The following is a 14,772-nucleotide window of genomic DNA, read 5'->3' as shown; positions in this document are numbered from 1 at the left end:
TCTGTCTAGGGACAAATGTGAACTAAAAATAAACATACAGGGGGTAGGCGAATGTAATATACTTCAAAAAAACAGCTATGTATGTTTAGTCAAAACCATTAAATTTACAACAGTTTGTAATCGTAAAGCAGAGATATTTATTTGTATAGTGTGCTACCAAGTAAATTTAAAGTAAATACTACATTCATTTTACCACTATCTTCCTTCTTCAAGCTGTCTTTTCTCCCTCCTTTCTTTATTATTTTCTCTATTTTGTTTCCTGCCCTTTGTTTATTTTCTCTTCTGCATTTCTTATTACTGTTTTTTGCTTTTACTCTTCTCCTTCATTTTTCTTATACTCAACAAATTCAGTTTCCTTTACTTATCTCTTCTCTTTTATAGTTTATGCAGCTGACACTTGGCTTCCCCTCCCCATGTTCTTTTCCCTCTCACCCTGTTTCCCCAGTTTCATCCCTCTCTTGCATATGCCCCTGCTGCTCTGCTATGCTCCTCCTCCTTTTTTTCCCTTCCTTTACTTCCTTCTCATCGTATTTGAATGTAAATTGATTGTGTTACTATGGATATGGATGGAGCTTGAGGAAAACAAGACCTTGGTTGGGAATTGTTATACTTTTTTAATTTTATTGTCAAAGTTCTAATGTTTTTTGCTTTTTTTTTCCTTAGCATTTTTGTGTGAAGGGCTTGGAACTATTTTCTTCCCATTTGTACAAGGATATTTTGGAACTTCATGACTGGAATCTTATGGGTATGTTTGTTCTGCTTTTACTAAAATGTAATACTGAACCATTTAGTGACCTCCATACCATATCTTTCCTTTATTTACTTTTTTTGGTTTTTTTTTTTTGGGGGGGGGGGGTTGTGTTTAGGTGTGTATAGTAAAAATATTGTTATTTTATTGCTTGTCAGAAACAGAACCACAAAAATAATGTATTCACTATTCTTCCTACTTGATAACCTTGTTGAAATAATTTTTCCTTGGTATCTGTTTTTAATTTCCCATGAGATGTAGTGCTGTAACTTTACTTTTAAAGATAAATCTGTTTTACTTTCAAAATTGTGTTAATGCTTTAGCGCATTTGCACAGTGTCTGCATAGAACATTATCCTATTAAGGATGACATTTGTAAGTTGTCCTTTATAGGCCTGTCCATTAAACATACCATTACAGTTGTGTAAGTTGTATTACGCAGATAAAGTATAAAAACTAAAGGGGTATGACGCAGGCATCTTTGTAATGCTCAAACTCTTTAGCCTCCCGTTTTCTTCAGAGTACTTGTGGGATCAAAGGAAAGTATTTATTCTCAATCACAGTTACACCCCCTATATACCGAACATCCCCTATCTATAGGTGTAAGCACAGGCAACAGTGAGGGGAACAGTGACATTATACTTATTATACATTATACTTAAGTCTTATTATCTTCCTAAGTGAAGGAAGGTAAAACGTATATTTCTTAGCAACTTTTTGGCTCATATTGGACATAGGTGTAGTACATATTGAATCAAAACCTTAACAGGGTGGCAGCTACAATTACAACACCTTAACTAAGCAAACTCTATTAGTCTAGGAAGGCATTAATCTTGGTGATGTGCTCTTTAGCCCTCTTCAGGCTGTCTGTTAAACTGTGTTAGGTTTAGTTTGCTTACTATGGAAAATTATGAGGTGAACATTTTAGGTGTATTAAATGAGTCTGAGTTTTGATTTGGTATAACAACAAAGAGCCTTGAGCACCTCTCACCTCTTGTGATTAAAAAAAAAATAAATAAAGCCTTCCAGAATGTACATGGAGTGGTGACAAGCAGCAAGGGGTTCTGTCTGCAAGCTGGACTCCTGGATTTTGTATGTGGGAAATATGTTTTATTTACAGATTATTTTTTATAATAATGCAAAAACATGATCCAGTTGTGCAGACATTGCAGAAATATTTCATTTGTTTGCCATGCTAAGCACCTGGGCAAAGCACTAGAAAGCATAAGAGTGCAAGAATACAGATTTACATTTATATAGGCATTATAGTTTATACAGGCCAAGTGCTCCTATTGAGGTCATGGAACTCCAAGTTTGGTTTCTTTCTTAAGATTCCTTCTGTTTTGCATACAAAAAAAGTGAGGGTCACCATCTGCATAAACGTTTGAGTGGTGTACTACCTGTTTCAGCCTTCTATCCAAATTTCTGCATGTTGCTTAGAATAAGTTGCTCTAGCAACTATATAGCAGTCTAAATGGCAAGGTATCTTATTGTGAGTGTTGATTGATGTTTATTTGTTATCCAGAGTGTTTGGGACCTGAGTTTTTTGAGATAATACTTTGTCTACTAAAAAAATCAAATGATATTAAATAAACCTAATAGGATTGTGTGTCTTTTTGCCTAATAGGATAAAGGGAACAAACTTCATATTGGTTTGAAAAACATGTGAAGTCACTGAATGACCACAGTCATCTAGTAAAAGAAAAAGTGTGCAAATTTTGGGGACCCTGCTTTTAATAGTGTCAGAATGGCAGACATGTACATTTCCCCACTGAGTCACATCTTAGATTGTGGACCCTGTGATAAATATTTAGAGAATGGAAACTTCATTTAAACTAATGAAATTCAAGTAGTGAAATCTGATTAGCTGTTTGTGGCTCCACCCACTTTTTTTCCAAGCTGAATCCAGTCACCCAGTGACAAACTGCAAAGTTTGGGGACCCTGTCATTAAATATGTGAAAATGGCAGCAGTTTATATTCCCCAATTGAAATCAATGCTTGAAATTGATTGTCTGTTTTTGACTTTACCTCCTTTTTCTAACCTTGAATCTGTAGTCATCCAGTGACAAAATGTGCAAAGTTTGTGGACCCTGGTCTAAATAATGTGAGAATGTCAGCATTTTAAATTTAAAACCATAAAATTCAATGGGTGAAACCTGGTTGGCTGTTTGTAGCCAGCTGCTTTTACTAACCTTGAACTGCAGTCCACCAGTGACTAACTCTGCAAACATTAATGCTTTGAGAAAGGCAGAATTTTAAATATAAACCAATTAAATTGAATGGGTTAAATCTGATTTTTTTTCTAACCTTTAACCTTAGTCCCCCAGTGACAACTGTGAAAAGATTGACAAATTGATTAAGGTGTGCTACACAATGGACAAACCGGCTAATTGTAGCCCCAGGTGCAAGCTGAACCCTCAGCCAGGGTAAAACAAAATCCAGGATAAAATGAAAAAACAGCAGCACTCCGGAAATGTTGTAGAAAAAAGTGACTTTACTCAAGTGCACACAGCCTGTGTGCACTTGAGTAAAGTCGCTTTTTTCTACAACATTTCCGGAGTGCTGCTGTTTTTTCATTTTATCCTGGATAACTGTGAAAAGATTGGGGACACTATAGTTTAACGCAGGGGTGTCAAACTCAATCACATAAGGGGGCCGAAGTCTAAAACACAGGCTAAGTCGCGGGCCAAATTTTTTATTAATATACTTAGTAAGATACTAAGGGGTATATTTATCACAATGTGTAAAAAGTGGAGTAAGATATTACCGGTGATGTTGCTCATAGCAGCCAATAGATGCTTTGCTACTGTTGAAATTGGATTACTGATTGGATGCCTTGGGCAACATTACTGGTAATGCTTCACTCCACTTTTACACAGCATGATAAATATACCCCTTAGTCTTAGTTTACTATGTGAGGGAAATGGAAATTTATCAGGCTGGATGGTCAGGAACACTCACCAAGGGCCACATAAAACAGCCAGGTGGGCCGGATTTGGCCCCCGGGCCTTGTGTTTGACATATATGGTTAAACGTGTGTGATTAATCTGCAGCCATTTAAATTTCCCCATCAAAATCAATGAGATAAATCTTATTGACTGTTGATGGCGCCACCCATTTTTTTTTTTTTTTTTTTTAAAACCTTGAATTATTGTCACCCAATGACTAGTTGCAAAATTTGGGGACCCTGGCGTAAATATCAGGATGGCAGCATTTTACATTTAAACCGATACAATTTTTAATGAATAGGTTTCAGAAAGGGAATCTATTAGTTATATCCCACTGAATAAGTCCTGAATCAGTATAAGAATAAATAGCAAAGATTTAGGAGATTAGGATGCACCTGGCTATTGTTTGGTATAGTATGCTTTCTATTTAATTTATGTTTTTGTTTTTTGTTAATTTGAGCCAATAAATGTTGTTGTTTTTATTCCACCGAAAATCTTTGCTATTCTTAAACCGATACAATTCAATAGGTAAGATCTGGTTGGCTGTTGGTGGCTCCACCCATTTCTTCAATGATGAAGAGTTTGGGTACCCAGCGTCAATACTGTGAGAATGGCAGCAGGTTGAATTTCCCCATTAAAAATCAATAGGTGAAGTCTGATTGGCAGTTGGTGGCTCCGCCCACTTAAATCTCCAAAGTTTTGGGACCCATTGTTTTTGAGAATTGACATTATTTTTTTTGTAAATAAAACGTAGTTGATGAGAAATGGCCTTCCTGTATTTCGGCACTTTCTCGATAACTAATTTACGGATAACAGATCCCATATTTGTATTTTGCACAGGGCTAACACTTTTCCTTTTTTTTTTTTTTTGGTATAGTTTTCTTTCTTTCTGCCTTGCATGTCTTGTCTGAATTCTGACGTGACAAATTACATATTCATTTTTCTGCTGCGCTGAATGTAGATAATGCCATGTCTTAATTATATTTTCATGGAGTCTGCACAACTAATCTTGTGTATATGTAGATGCTTTCATCTTTGAAAATCTTCTAACTTCTACTGTATATAAAAGAACTTGTATATATTTCGCAGAAAAAGATATTTTGCATTTTAAAATGGTTTTTGTCTTTTCATTCATGTTCAGGGCAGTTATTAAATGTTCTTTGAAACAGATCAAGTTTTTATTTCAATGGAAAATAACTGCTCGTATTTTTGTTTTATTTTAAAGATCCTTCTGTTGAAAACAATGATGCCAATTGCCCGCAGTTTCATTTTATGCCCCGTTTTGTACGATTTCTGCCAGGTAAACACAGATTCTGCCTTTAAACAGTCATTAAATATCTTGCTTTTTCCACTCTGTGGCTTGCTTTAAAGTGTCTGTTTAAAAGTTATCATCAGAATGCTTCAGCACTTGGCTAAGACAACATTAATTTTAATCACATAATAGTGATGTTACATAAACCATGCCTGTTCAGTCCTATGTACAATAACAACAACAACAAACATTTGTGAAGCGCTTTTCTCCCGTAAGACCCAAAGCGCATATGTATATGTAACTGTAACTACAGTCAAATTTTATTTCTTGATAAAAAGAGGACATAGATAAGTGTTGGTCAGTCATTCAGATCTTTTCCTTGGCCAAGACATTACAAAACATCAAGCAATAAACCGTGAAATATCCGTTCCTTTGCAAAAGAGTCACAAATAATGTCACAGAATGCCAAACTGCAATATATAAAGGTATGGCAAAACACCAAAAAGGCCATTTGGGTTTAGGGCTTAAAGCGGACCTGTCACCCTAAAAAATAAGTCCAAATTATTTTCTATATTGTTAGTTGAGCAAAATAAACTTTACTTACGCTATATAAATAATATAAATCTTGTTTCCTTCCGTCTTGGAATTGCTCAATCAAAGCAAGCAGGAAGGCACCATTTTGTGGACACTGTTATGAAGGCAAGCTGTGTATCATGCCAAAATCTTGTTTCTGTACCAGAATGGGGGGCCTGATACCCATGCCCTTGTACTGGCTAAACAATCAGATGAGGAGGAGGGAGGGGGAACGTTAGATGTGCAGTGATATCTAGGAAGTGCTGAATGGAAAGCTAAAGTTATTGTCTGCCCCGCCTCTATGCCTAAGGCATAGAGGCGGGGCAAGCAATATATGATTGACAGCTGTGATTTTTAAATGCCTTTATAATGGGTTTGGATGTGTTAATATAAAAATGAATTTGGGTTTCATGTTTAATTTGAACAGGATTTTTATTATACAGATTTTCATGTCTGGGTGACAGGTCCACTTTAACCTGTTATTCAAAATACTTAAGACCTGGGGTTTCCATGATTGGGGGTCTTTTTGTAATTTTGCTCTTTGTACTTTAAGTTAATTAAAAAAATAAATTAAACATTAAATAAATAGGATTATTTAAAGATTATTTAAAGATTATTTAAAGATTAATTATATCTTAGTTAGGATCAAGTACAAAGTACTATTCTGTTATTACAGTAAAAAGGAAATAATTTTTGAAAATCTAATTTATTTGACTAAAAGGGAGTCTATGAAAGATTGGCTTCCCATAACTCTGATCTTTCTGGATAACAGGTTTCCGTATAACATATCCAGTGTATATGTTTTTTGTTTTCTATTCTTTTGCAACCAGGAAAATCACTTACAGTTGCATTATTATTTTGTAATTTAAAATGGAATTCAAAAAATATACACAACTTTGTTTTAATGCAGTATTTGAATTATTAACACACCATCTACTTTAACCCCAGATACTTGGTTTATTGCTAAAGCAGAGGCAGAAAAATGAATAAACTTGCTTAAATATGTGTGTTTAGGATTAGAAAGGAACTATAACGGTTTCTCTCGTATGTACACAAAGCTAGATTTGGCAATAACTTATCTGTACCAGAAGGATAATGATTGTAGATTATTGCTTTTTAAAGTATTCCCAAAAGCTTTTGTATTCAATAATTTTTGCCCGTTTCCTCTATAGCTTTTTGGATACATCCATAACTGTCCCATAAAAGCCCTAAATGTTTTTCCACAAGGCCTCATAATGCCTAAAGGCTTTTAATACAGGAAATAAAATCAATAGCAAAAACATGCCAAGCCAGTGCTTACACCAGACAAGCAACTTATTTGCTATTCTCTTGTAATGTATATCAGTTGGTGACTTACTAAAGGAACTTAAACATATGTTTAGACTGCAACACTCAATATGTAAATAAATATTGCTGTTCCCCATTTCAAACTCACATATTTACGCTATCTGAGAAAAACTGGAGAGGCAGAGTTAACAGTTGCTTGTTATTTTTAGTTTTTTGTAACAACCATTGTTACTTATTGAAAACAATAGTTGGTCATTCTTCTTTTTCAGCACCTTTTCCTTATCTGTATTATGGATCAGTTTGTAAGGCACCTATAGAATTACATTGTGTCTTGTTCATCAGAAAGGAATCAGAAAGGTTTTAAGATCCTGTGCTGCTTTGTAATATTTCTGCCCACATGACTGCTTTTAGCTGGCATGTACCCTCTAATAAAAAAGGTACTTTGACAAAGCGTCGGAAAAAAGTTCTTAGACCGTAAACTGGGGAAATGCCTGCAATCCCCAATTTAACATTTTTGATAAATCGGCCTACTAGTCATTATGAACAGACCAGTAATGGTAATCATCATGTATGGGGTTGTTGAACATTTTGGGGTGCATTTCACTGGGGTATGACTAGTCATTGTTATTGCCTAGTATGCTGTAAGTAATATACTACTCATATGTTACTCATGCATTGTTATTTGTTTTAGTCCTGTAAGAATCCTAATGCTTTGTATGGCTAACAATAACTTGTTGCGCATCAGAGCATTAGGATGTTTACAGTACTAGGAAGAACTTTAGCAAAGCCGAGTAATAGAATTTCAATCGGATCTAATGGCATAGGTCTTAGTATAAGGCAATAGGCAAAGCAGTCCTTTTTTCACAAGAGAGACTATTAAAAAATAATAATAAAAAAAAAAAAACCTTAAATCAGCTTATTTAGGATTTCTCATTTTTGTAAAGAAAAATTGAACTGGAAATATTGCTTGTGCACTTCAAAAGTGATTAAAATGAAACCCTCTGTGCACTAGTCCCTATTCAATCATGTTCTAATGAATTGTGTAAAACAAAATCTATCTATCTGCCTGTCATAAACAACAGCATGCTAGATTTACTTACCTAAAATGAACTCTTAGACCTGACATAAAGGAGTCTTCACAAGCTACCATTTGACAGTTCTGCTAAGATTTTGCCTGAAATAAGCATAACAGTAGAGAAAAATGAAAGGCAATGGGCCTGATTCACTAAAGGGCGATAAAAATTATCGCACGCTTTTTTGCGTTAAAAAGCGCAAAATAATTTGCGCACGATTCACCATAGTATTATCACGTGCGAAATATCGGCATTTTCGCATGGGTTATTTCTCGCACTAGTTTTACCGCATGCGTTAATTTCCGCGCTGAAAAGAATACGATCGCATGATTCACTATAACTTTTGCACGCTAAATATTGCATTCGGCTATGCGAAAATTAACACCTACTACAGGCAGGCGAAAAATTATACAAAAGTACAGTAAATGATTTTTTGCAATAAAATATGGACTTACAGTGTTATTTATTCAAGTATGTGTTTCCCCTAGAGTGACGCAGCCGCCAGTTTGCAGCGAAATGTTCATTTTTAATACAGTAATTTTCTGCAAGTATTGGCGTGTATGGCTAACATGGCGTGCGTTCATTTGCACGACTATTTATATTTGGCTACAAGTGATGAAATGCTTCGCCAGGCATGGATTCGCAGCAAATTTTTGGACGTGCGTTGAATTTTTTCGCAGCGGATTTTTTCATGCGTTTCGCAAAACAATCCGCCAATGGCAAAATGCATGAAAAAATTCGCCACGCAAAAATTCACCGCACATTGATACAAGCGTCAAAAAATAATAGTCACAGCAACAATTTTTTTGCCCGCACAACATTTTTGCCGTTTCGTGGATCTTTCGAAAGATTTGCTAATTTTTCACTAAAGAAACCAGAACACATTTGCTCATCACTAATGGCTACTATTTATAAGCATCTACTATTTATATGATACCATTTATATGTGGCTAATATTTATATACACCATTTATATGCGGCGACAATTTTTATACACTATTTCTAAGCTACCATTCATATGCGGCGACTATTCGCGGGCGTAATTTAGCACATGTACCAGCAAATACTGCATTGAAATAGTCTTTGCGAGTTAAATAACGCATGCAATATCGCACGTAAAAAAGCGCGAGTATGCTTATAGTGAATCGTGCGAAAAATCGCCAAAATTAAGACGCGGTAAAAATTTTAGCGCACGTTTTATCGCCCTTTAGTGAATCAGGCCCAATATGTTTTTTTGCTTTCCTATCACTAGAGTTCAATATATGTTAATTAAACAAAGCAATGTGGGATATGAAATAAAACATTATTTTATTACTTACAAAGAAATGAAAATGACAAGTAACAACTTTTTTTTTTGTAAGAATTGGTTAACTCCTGTGCCTATGTATATCTTTAAAAATAGGCTTTGGTACAGAGTATGCGCTTAGAAGCTGTGTATCTATGTTTATATAAAAGTGGGAAAATCAAACTAAAGGCCAGGTGTAAGATTACCTGCTGGTATTGAGGTATGGCTGATCATACCTCATGGTTAATAAGGCCTGAGTTGGACACCCTGTAGTCATATCCTTTATTTTTTCCATATTACTAGTATTTATGTAGTTTGTATACAGCATACTGTGTCAATAGGAAAAATAGCTGCCTTTACTTATTAGGTTTTCTGTAACTTTCAGATGGTGGTAAAGAGGTCCTCTCCATGCATCAAGTTTTATTGTACTTGTTGCGATGTAACAAACCTTTAGTTCCTGAAGAAGAGATTGCAAACATGCTTCAGTGGGAAGAGCTTGAATGGCAGAAATATGCAGAAGAGTGCAAAGGGATGATTGTCACTAATCCTGGCATGGTAAGGCTTTTATTGATGTTTCTTCTATGTACACATATTATACCACTTTTAATGGTTGCTGCTGTCAGTGCAACACCAGTGTGGATTCTGTGGCAGGCTATCACACGTCCCTGGGTTTAAATGAATCCATGATTCATCCCATGCCCAGACCCACAAGACCTTGAGCAAAGTCCTCTGCACCCCCATCTAGCCAACCCGATGCAATTCGCTCCTCTTCAATCTATTCACCATAAGCCGCCTTTTCTCAGTCCATGCTCAAACTGTGCCAGAGTTGATAAGGGACTTCAAGGCCAATCCCAACTTGCAACCTTAATACACAAATAATTATACAGATCCCCCCCCCCCCAACCCCAATTATACTGTTACTATTTAAAGGACTAAACCCTAAAAATGTATGGCTAAACATGCCATATTTTATATACTAAACTTACTGCATCAGCCTAAAGTTTCAGAATCTCAATAGCAGCAATGATCCAGGACTTCAGACTTGTCATAGGGGCTCCTCATCTTGGAAAGTGTCTGCGACATTTACATGCTCAGTGTGCTTTGAGCAGCTGTTGAGAAGCAAAGATAAGGGGCTGTTGCATATTATCAAGCAGAAAATGAGTTTGGGTTGCCATATAAGCTGATGCTACAGGGCTGATTATTAAATTCTGATTCTAATTGTACTGGATAATAAGCTGCAATGTAGTAACTGTCTTTATTAGTTACTAACCAGCCTTATATTGTGACATTTATATTCTATCTATACAGTATATTTTGAGTAAATCCCTAAGCTCAGGTAGGTCACAGCAGCCAAGCGAATGTACAGTGAATCAGCAGAAAAGAAGATGGCGAGCAGCTGGGGGCATCTTAGGAGGCACAGATCGCCCCTGCTGGGTTGCCTTGGTTTTGTACAGAAGCCAAAACATAATGTACATAATTTCTTGCCTATTTCTTTAGTTAAGCTCTTTTAAGGACAAAACTTAAATATTATTTTTAATATTATAAAATGTATAACAGTACAAAAAGATGTCACAAAAAACATAGATTAGAATATACAGTTACAAACAGTTTATAAAATAAAAGGGAAAACCCATACTCTTACCCAGAGATGCTCTGGTCCTGAAGTCAAGGAGTAACATTCGGGATAAACTCCCCAAATGAAATTGGTCCTCCAAAGTAAATCCAACTCTTAGTCAGCTCTTCTGCCCATCACATATTGCAGGGGCATACGGTAACTGGACACTCCCCCCCCCCCCCTCCCAAACGAATGCCAGAGGGTGTGGCCTATCAGGGCACAACTTTTTTTTTTTTTTTTAACCTCCAGTGACAATGGACTAGACCGAGAATATAATGCCCATAACTCCCCGCAGGAAAATAATAGAGAGATCATATCGTATATATTGATCATATTTTTCCTTACTGGGTCCAATCACACCAATTTCTTTGTGACCAGCCCCTGCTCATATATTCCTAACGGACAAAGAGAGTACCCAAAGACAGTCATGTTTGTAGTTGACAGACAAAATTAAATTAAACCTATACCAAGATTTGATACTGTTGGTATAACAGGTATGGATTCTGGGATAATAATGTGTTTGAGTTTGTTATATTGTGACTTCCATATCACCTATGCGGGGTCTTGAATTCTAATTCGCCCCTATAGGGCACGGATCTTATCAATCTGTTACAGCCAGGGCTGCACAAATAATGTCTCCACAGAGTATTACCCATACTCATGTGCACTTCTAACCTGAGATTTAAAAATGGATGACAAACTCAAAATATGATATATCAGCATAAAATTAGAATGTTCATCATATTGTTACAGAAAGCACACTAATAGCCATTCTTGCAATTAAAAACACAATTGATTTTTTTTAAATAAACTCTGTGTTCCTGGTCTTTTTTTGCATATTTGATGGTTTACCTTACCTGGCTTGACTTTGCCTAGGACAATTCCCATTGACTTCTATTGAAACTCTCAAGCTTTTACACAAAAATATATGCTGAGAACAATTTTCCTTTTTATATACACACATAATCTGCCTTGATTATACCTTGCTACTCCATGTGTTTTTCCCAAGCAGCAACTAAACACCCATTGCTCATCTTAGGCCCTTATGACCCACACAATCTAATGACTGAATCAAATAGGCTTCCCTTTCAGAAGCTTTTAATTATGATCACCCCTCATAAATTTATGTTCTTTGTTTCAGAAACCCAGCTCAGTGCGAATTGATCAGCTTGATCGGGAGCAGTTTAATCCAGACGTTATTACATTCCCTATAATTGTCCATTTTGGAATAAGGCCTGCTCAACTGAGTTATGCCGGAGACCCTCAGTAAGTTGTCCCTTAATTTTGATGTATATTGGTATGTTAGCAGTTGTTTCTTCTAAGTGCATGGTAATTACTACATTTGTCAATACAATTTAACAGGGTTTTGGAATATTCTGTAAAGAATAAAGAGCTGCCATTTCACCCTTAGACCTTTCTTATTTTTCTTCATGCTGTTGCCGAGGGAATGTTTTGCAGGGAATATGACATAGAATCTACGTTCTGTGGCACTTCAGTCCTTTTATACACAGAACATAGATTCTACGTTGGGTGGCACTTAAAGGGTTAAATGTTTTTTCATAGCCTTAAGGTATATAGATACAAATTACAGAAAGATTCCAAAACTGTACATATTGTATATTAAAGGGGTTGTTTATCTTTGATTTAACTTATACTAGATGTAGAGAGTGATATTCTGATAGAATTTGCAGTTGGTCTTCATTTTCTATTATTCATTTATTTTTTTTGTTATTTTCTCTCCAGTCTGGAATTTCAGCAGTTATCTGGTTGCTAGGGTCAAAGTTACCTTAGCACCCAGGATAGGTCATTCTATAACATACTAAAAGTTAACTTAAAGGAAAAGGAAAGTTATTTTGGCACTTTACTGCCAATAGATTTGCCACATTAGTGCCACCTAGAACAATATATTTATTCTGCAGAATGCATTACCTGAGTAAACAGCCATAGAAGCTTTCTCCATTTGGTTAAGATTGCAGTTGCCATTTCAGCTTAGTCTTTATAGCTTCCTGCTTGCAGCTTATAGCTCAGATCACACATTCCAATGGGTGGGGGGAATGAGTTTTATGAATTCTTATGGGAGGGGGGAGCATTAGAAGGGAGAGAGGAGAGAACTGCTCACTCTGGCCCCAGGAATAAATTATTTTTCTGAGAGAGGCAGCCAGATACCTTAAGAACAGAAAAGGAGACAAGAAATCCTGTGTTTCTTATGATAGAGGACTCTAGAGAGTGCAGCATTACTGTAAGTGCTTATGGCTGTATTTACATAGACCTTTCTGATAAAGCTTATATATTGTCATTCGCAAAACTCAGGTAACTGACAACCAACCAAGTGATGAATAAAAAAAAAAAAAAAGAAGGGAGGTTCTTTGGAGGCACAGTTCTTCACTGCTAAATGATGCTGGTTGGACTCTCAGTTGGGTATGGGACTTACAAGAATGTTTTTTTTTTTATTACCACACTAATGGGAAGCATCTAAGCAAACCAGTAGCATATGCCATAGTAGCCCTAAAGATATACCCTGTATATGAACATACTCCTGCTCTAGGACTGTTCCCTGCACTGTTAAGGAATATAGGTGCCTTTGCCTCTTAAATATTTTTGGATTGCTAATATCCTATTAGTTGCGATTATTTTAGGAAGAAAACATAATACTATGTCAAGTAAGGATTTTGGTAATTTAAATTGAATATATGTTAATTGCTGTATCTGTATGTAATTCCTATTCCTTGCTGTCTAACCGTTTGTCATTGTGCTTGATACCCCTTACTAATGAGGAATGGGGAAGAATGATGCTGTCTTTATTTCTGCAGTTCACGATCTAGAGCATAAAGAAAACATTGCCATTAATACTGATTACATACATTGAACTCCTGCTTACATAAATTTGTCACTGTCTTTATTTCAATAAAGTCTTTAATGAAGATGCATGTTCTTCTGTTAATTGTTTATTGAAAACTTTGAAAGACAAGAGTCTAATTACCCATGTCTTGCTAACAGCAGGGAGAATCTTTGCTCTAGCATTACAAGTGCAGGTTAAAGTAGTTGATTAGTATGTGTATTATTGTGTTATTTTTATAGGGCCAACACATGCAGTCCTTTAAAGAGATTAGGCCAATATCAGAAGGGGCTGATTCTCAGCCTGGAGATAAACAGAACAACAGACCCTAGTCTGACATCAGCATTTCCCCTGTTCCTGCACCCAGAGCCATTGTGTTGGCCTGGGTATATGCATGTGGAACAGAACACGCTAGTATGCATTTTGGAACTGAAATCCACTACATATGCCTGCATCTGGGCAATACAATGACTCTGGATGCAGGCACAGGGCAAGGGTTGATGCTAACCTAGGGGCTGAATCTTGTTTTGGGGATAAATAAAAGGCTGAGAATCAGCCCAGTGTGGCATAGCCTTAAACATTATTCGCATCCCTCCCTGTCCCAGTGAAGCTTAGAATGTAAGGTCCCTATCACATTTGTACACATGTTGATCTATTTTGCCTGAAGTCAGTTAACTTGCTTGTATATCTTTAAAATGTGAAACGAAACCAGAGTACAGAAGAAATCAATGCGTTTGTGCACGCATGTGCTTATATATATCTTAAAAAAGGTCCCAGTGTGGCCCAAATTGTTGACCTAAATGCTCTGTTTTTTTTACACACACATGAATAAATTGCTATGTTTCCTATATGACTGACTTCAGCAGATTAATGGCAACAAATGTCTGTTAAGGTTATTATTAGCTTATAGTGTTAGTGGTTTTTCCAGTACCGATAAGGCAAAGCTTAATTGCCTACAGCTGACTGGTTTATACAACGGTGTCAGTTTAATGCCCTTATTAAGCTCAGTCTGAGCAAGCATTTGCTTAGTGTGGGTTCCAGAGCATTAACATGGCATAGCAAATGCTTACATTTACGACTTAGTGTTTTGAACTGCTGATATTTTGTTGTTTCTAAATGGTATTGCTTTTATTATTTTGTAGTGTTGGTGCATGT

General features: G+C 36.2%; 1 protein-coding gene across 3 annotated transcripts in view; it reads left to right on the top strand.

Annotated features, from left to right (window-relative positions):
- Positions 1–14,772, top strand: part of drosha (drosha ribonuclease type III) — a 130,673-nt gene that overhangs the window by 34,118 nt on the left and 81,783 nt on the right. For all 3 annotated transcript variants that reach the window (NM_001113680.1, XM_031903195.1, XM_031903197.1), the window contains 4 exon segments: positions 664–745; positions 4,922–4,996; positions 9,552–9,721; positions 11,923–12,047. In NM_001113680.1, the coding sequence (NP_001107152.1) occupies positions 664–745; positions 4,922–4,996; positions 9,552–9,721; positions 11,923–12,047 (452 nt within the window).

Source organism: Xenopus tropicalis, chromosome 6 (genome assembly GCF_000004195.4).
Source record: "Xenopus tropicalis strain Nigerian chromosome 6, UCB_Xtro_10.0, whole genome shotgun sequence".
Classification (NCBI taxonomy): Eukaryota; Metazoa; Chordata; class Amphibia; order Anura; family Pipidae; genus Xenopus; species Xenopus tropicalis.
Note: the sequence above shows the minus strand (reverse complement) of the source record. Positions and strands in the feature narration are given on the sequence as shown.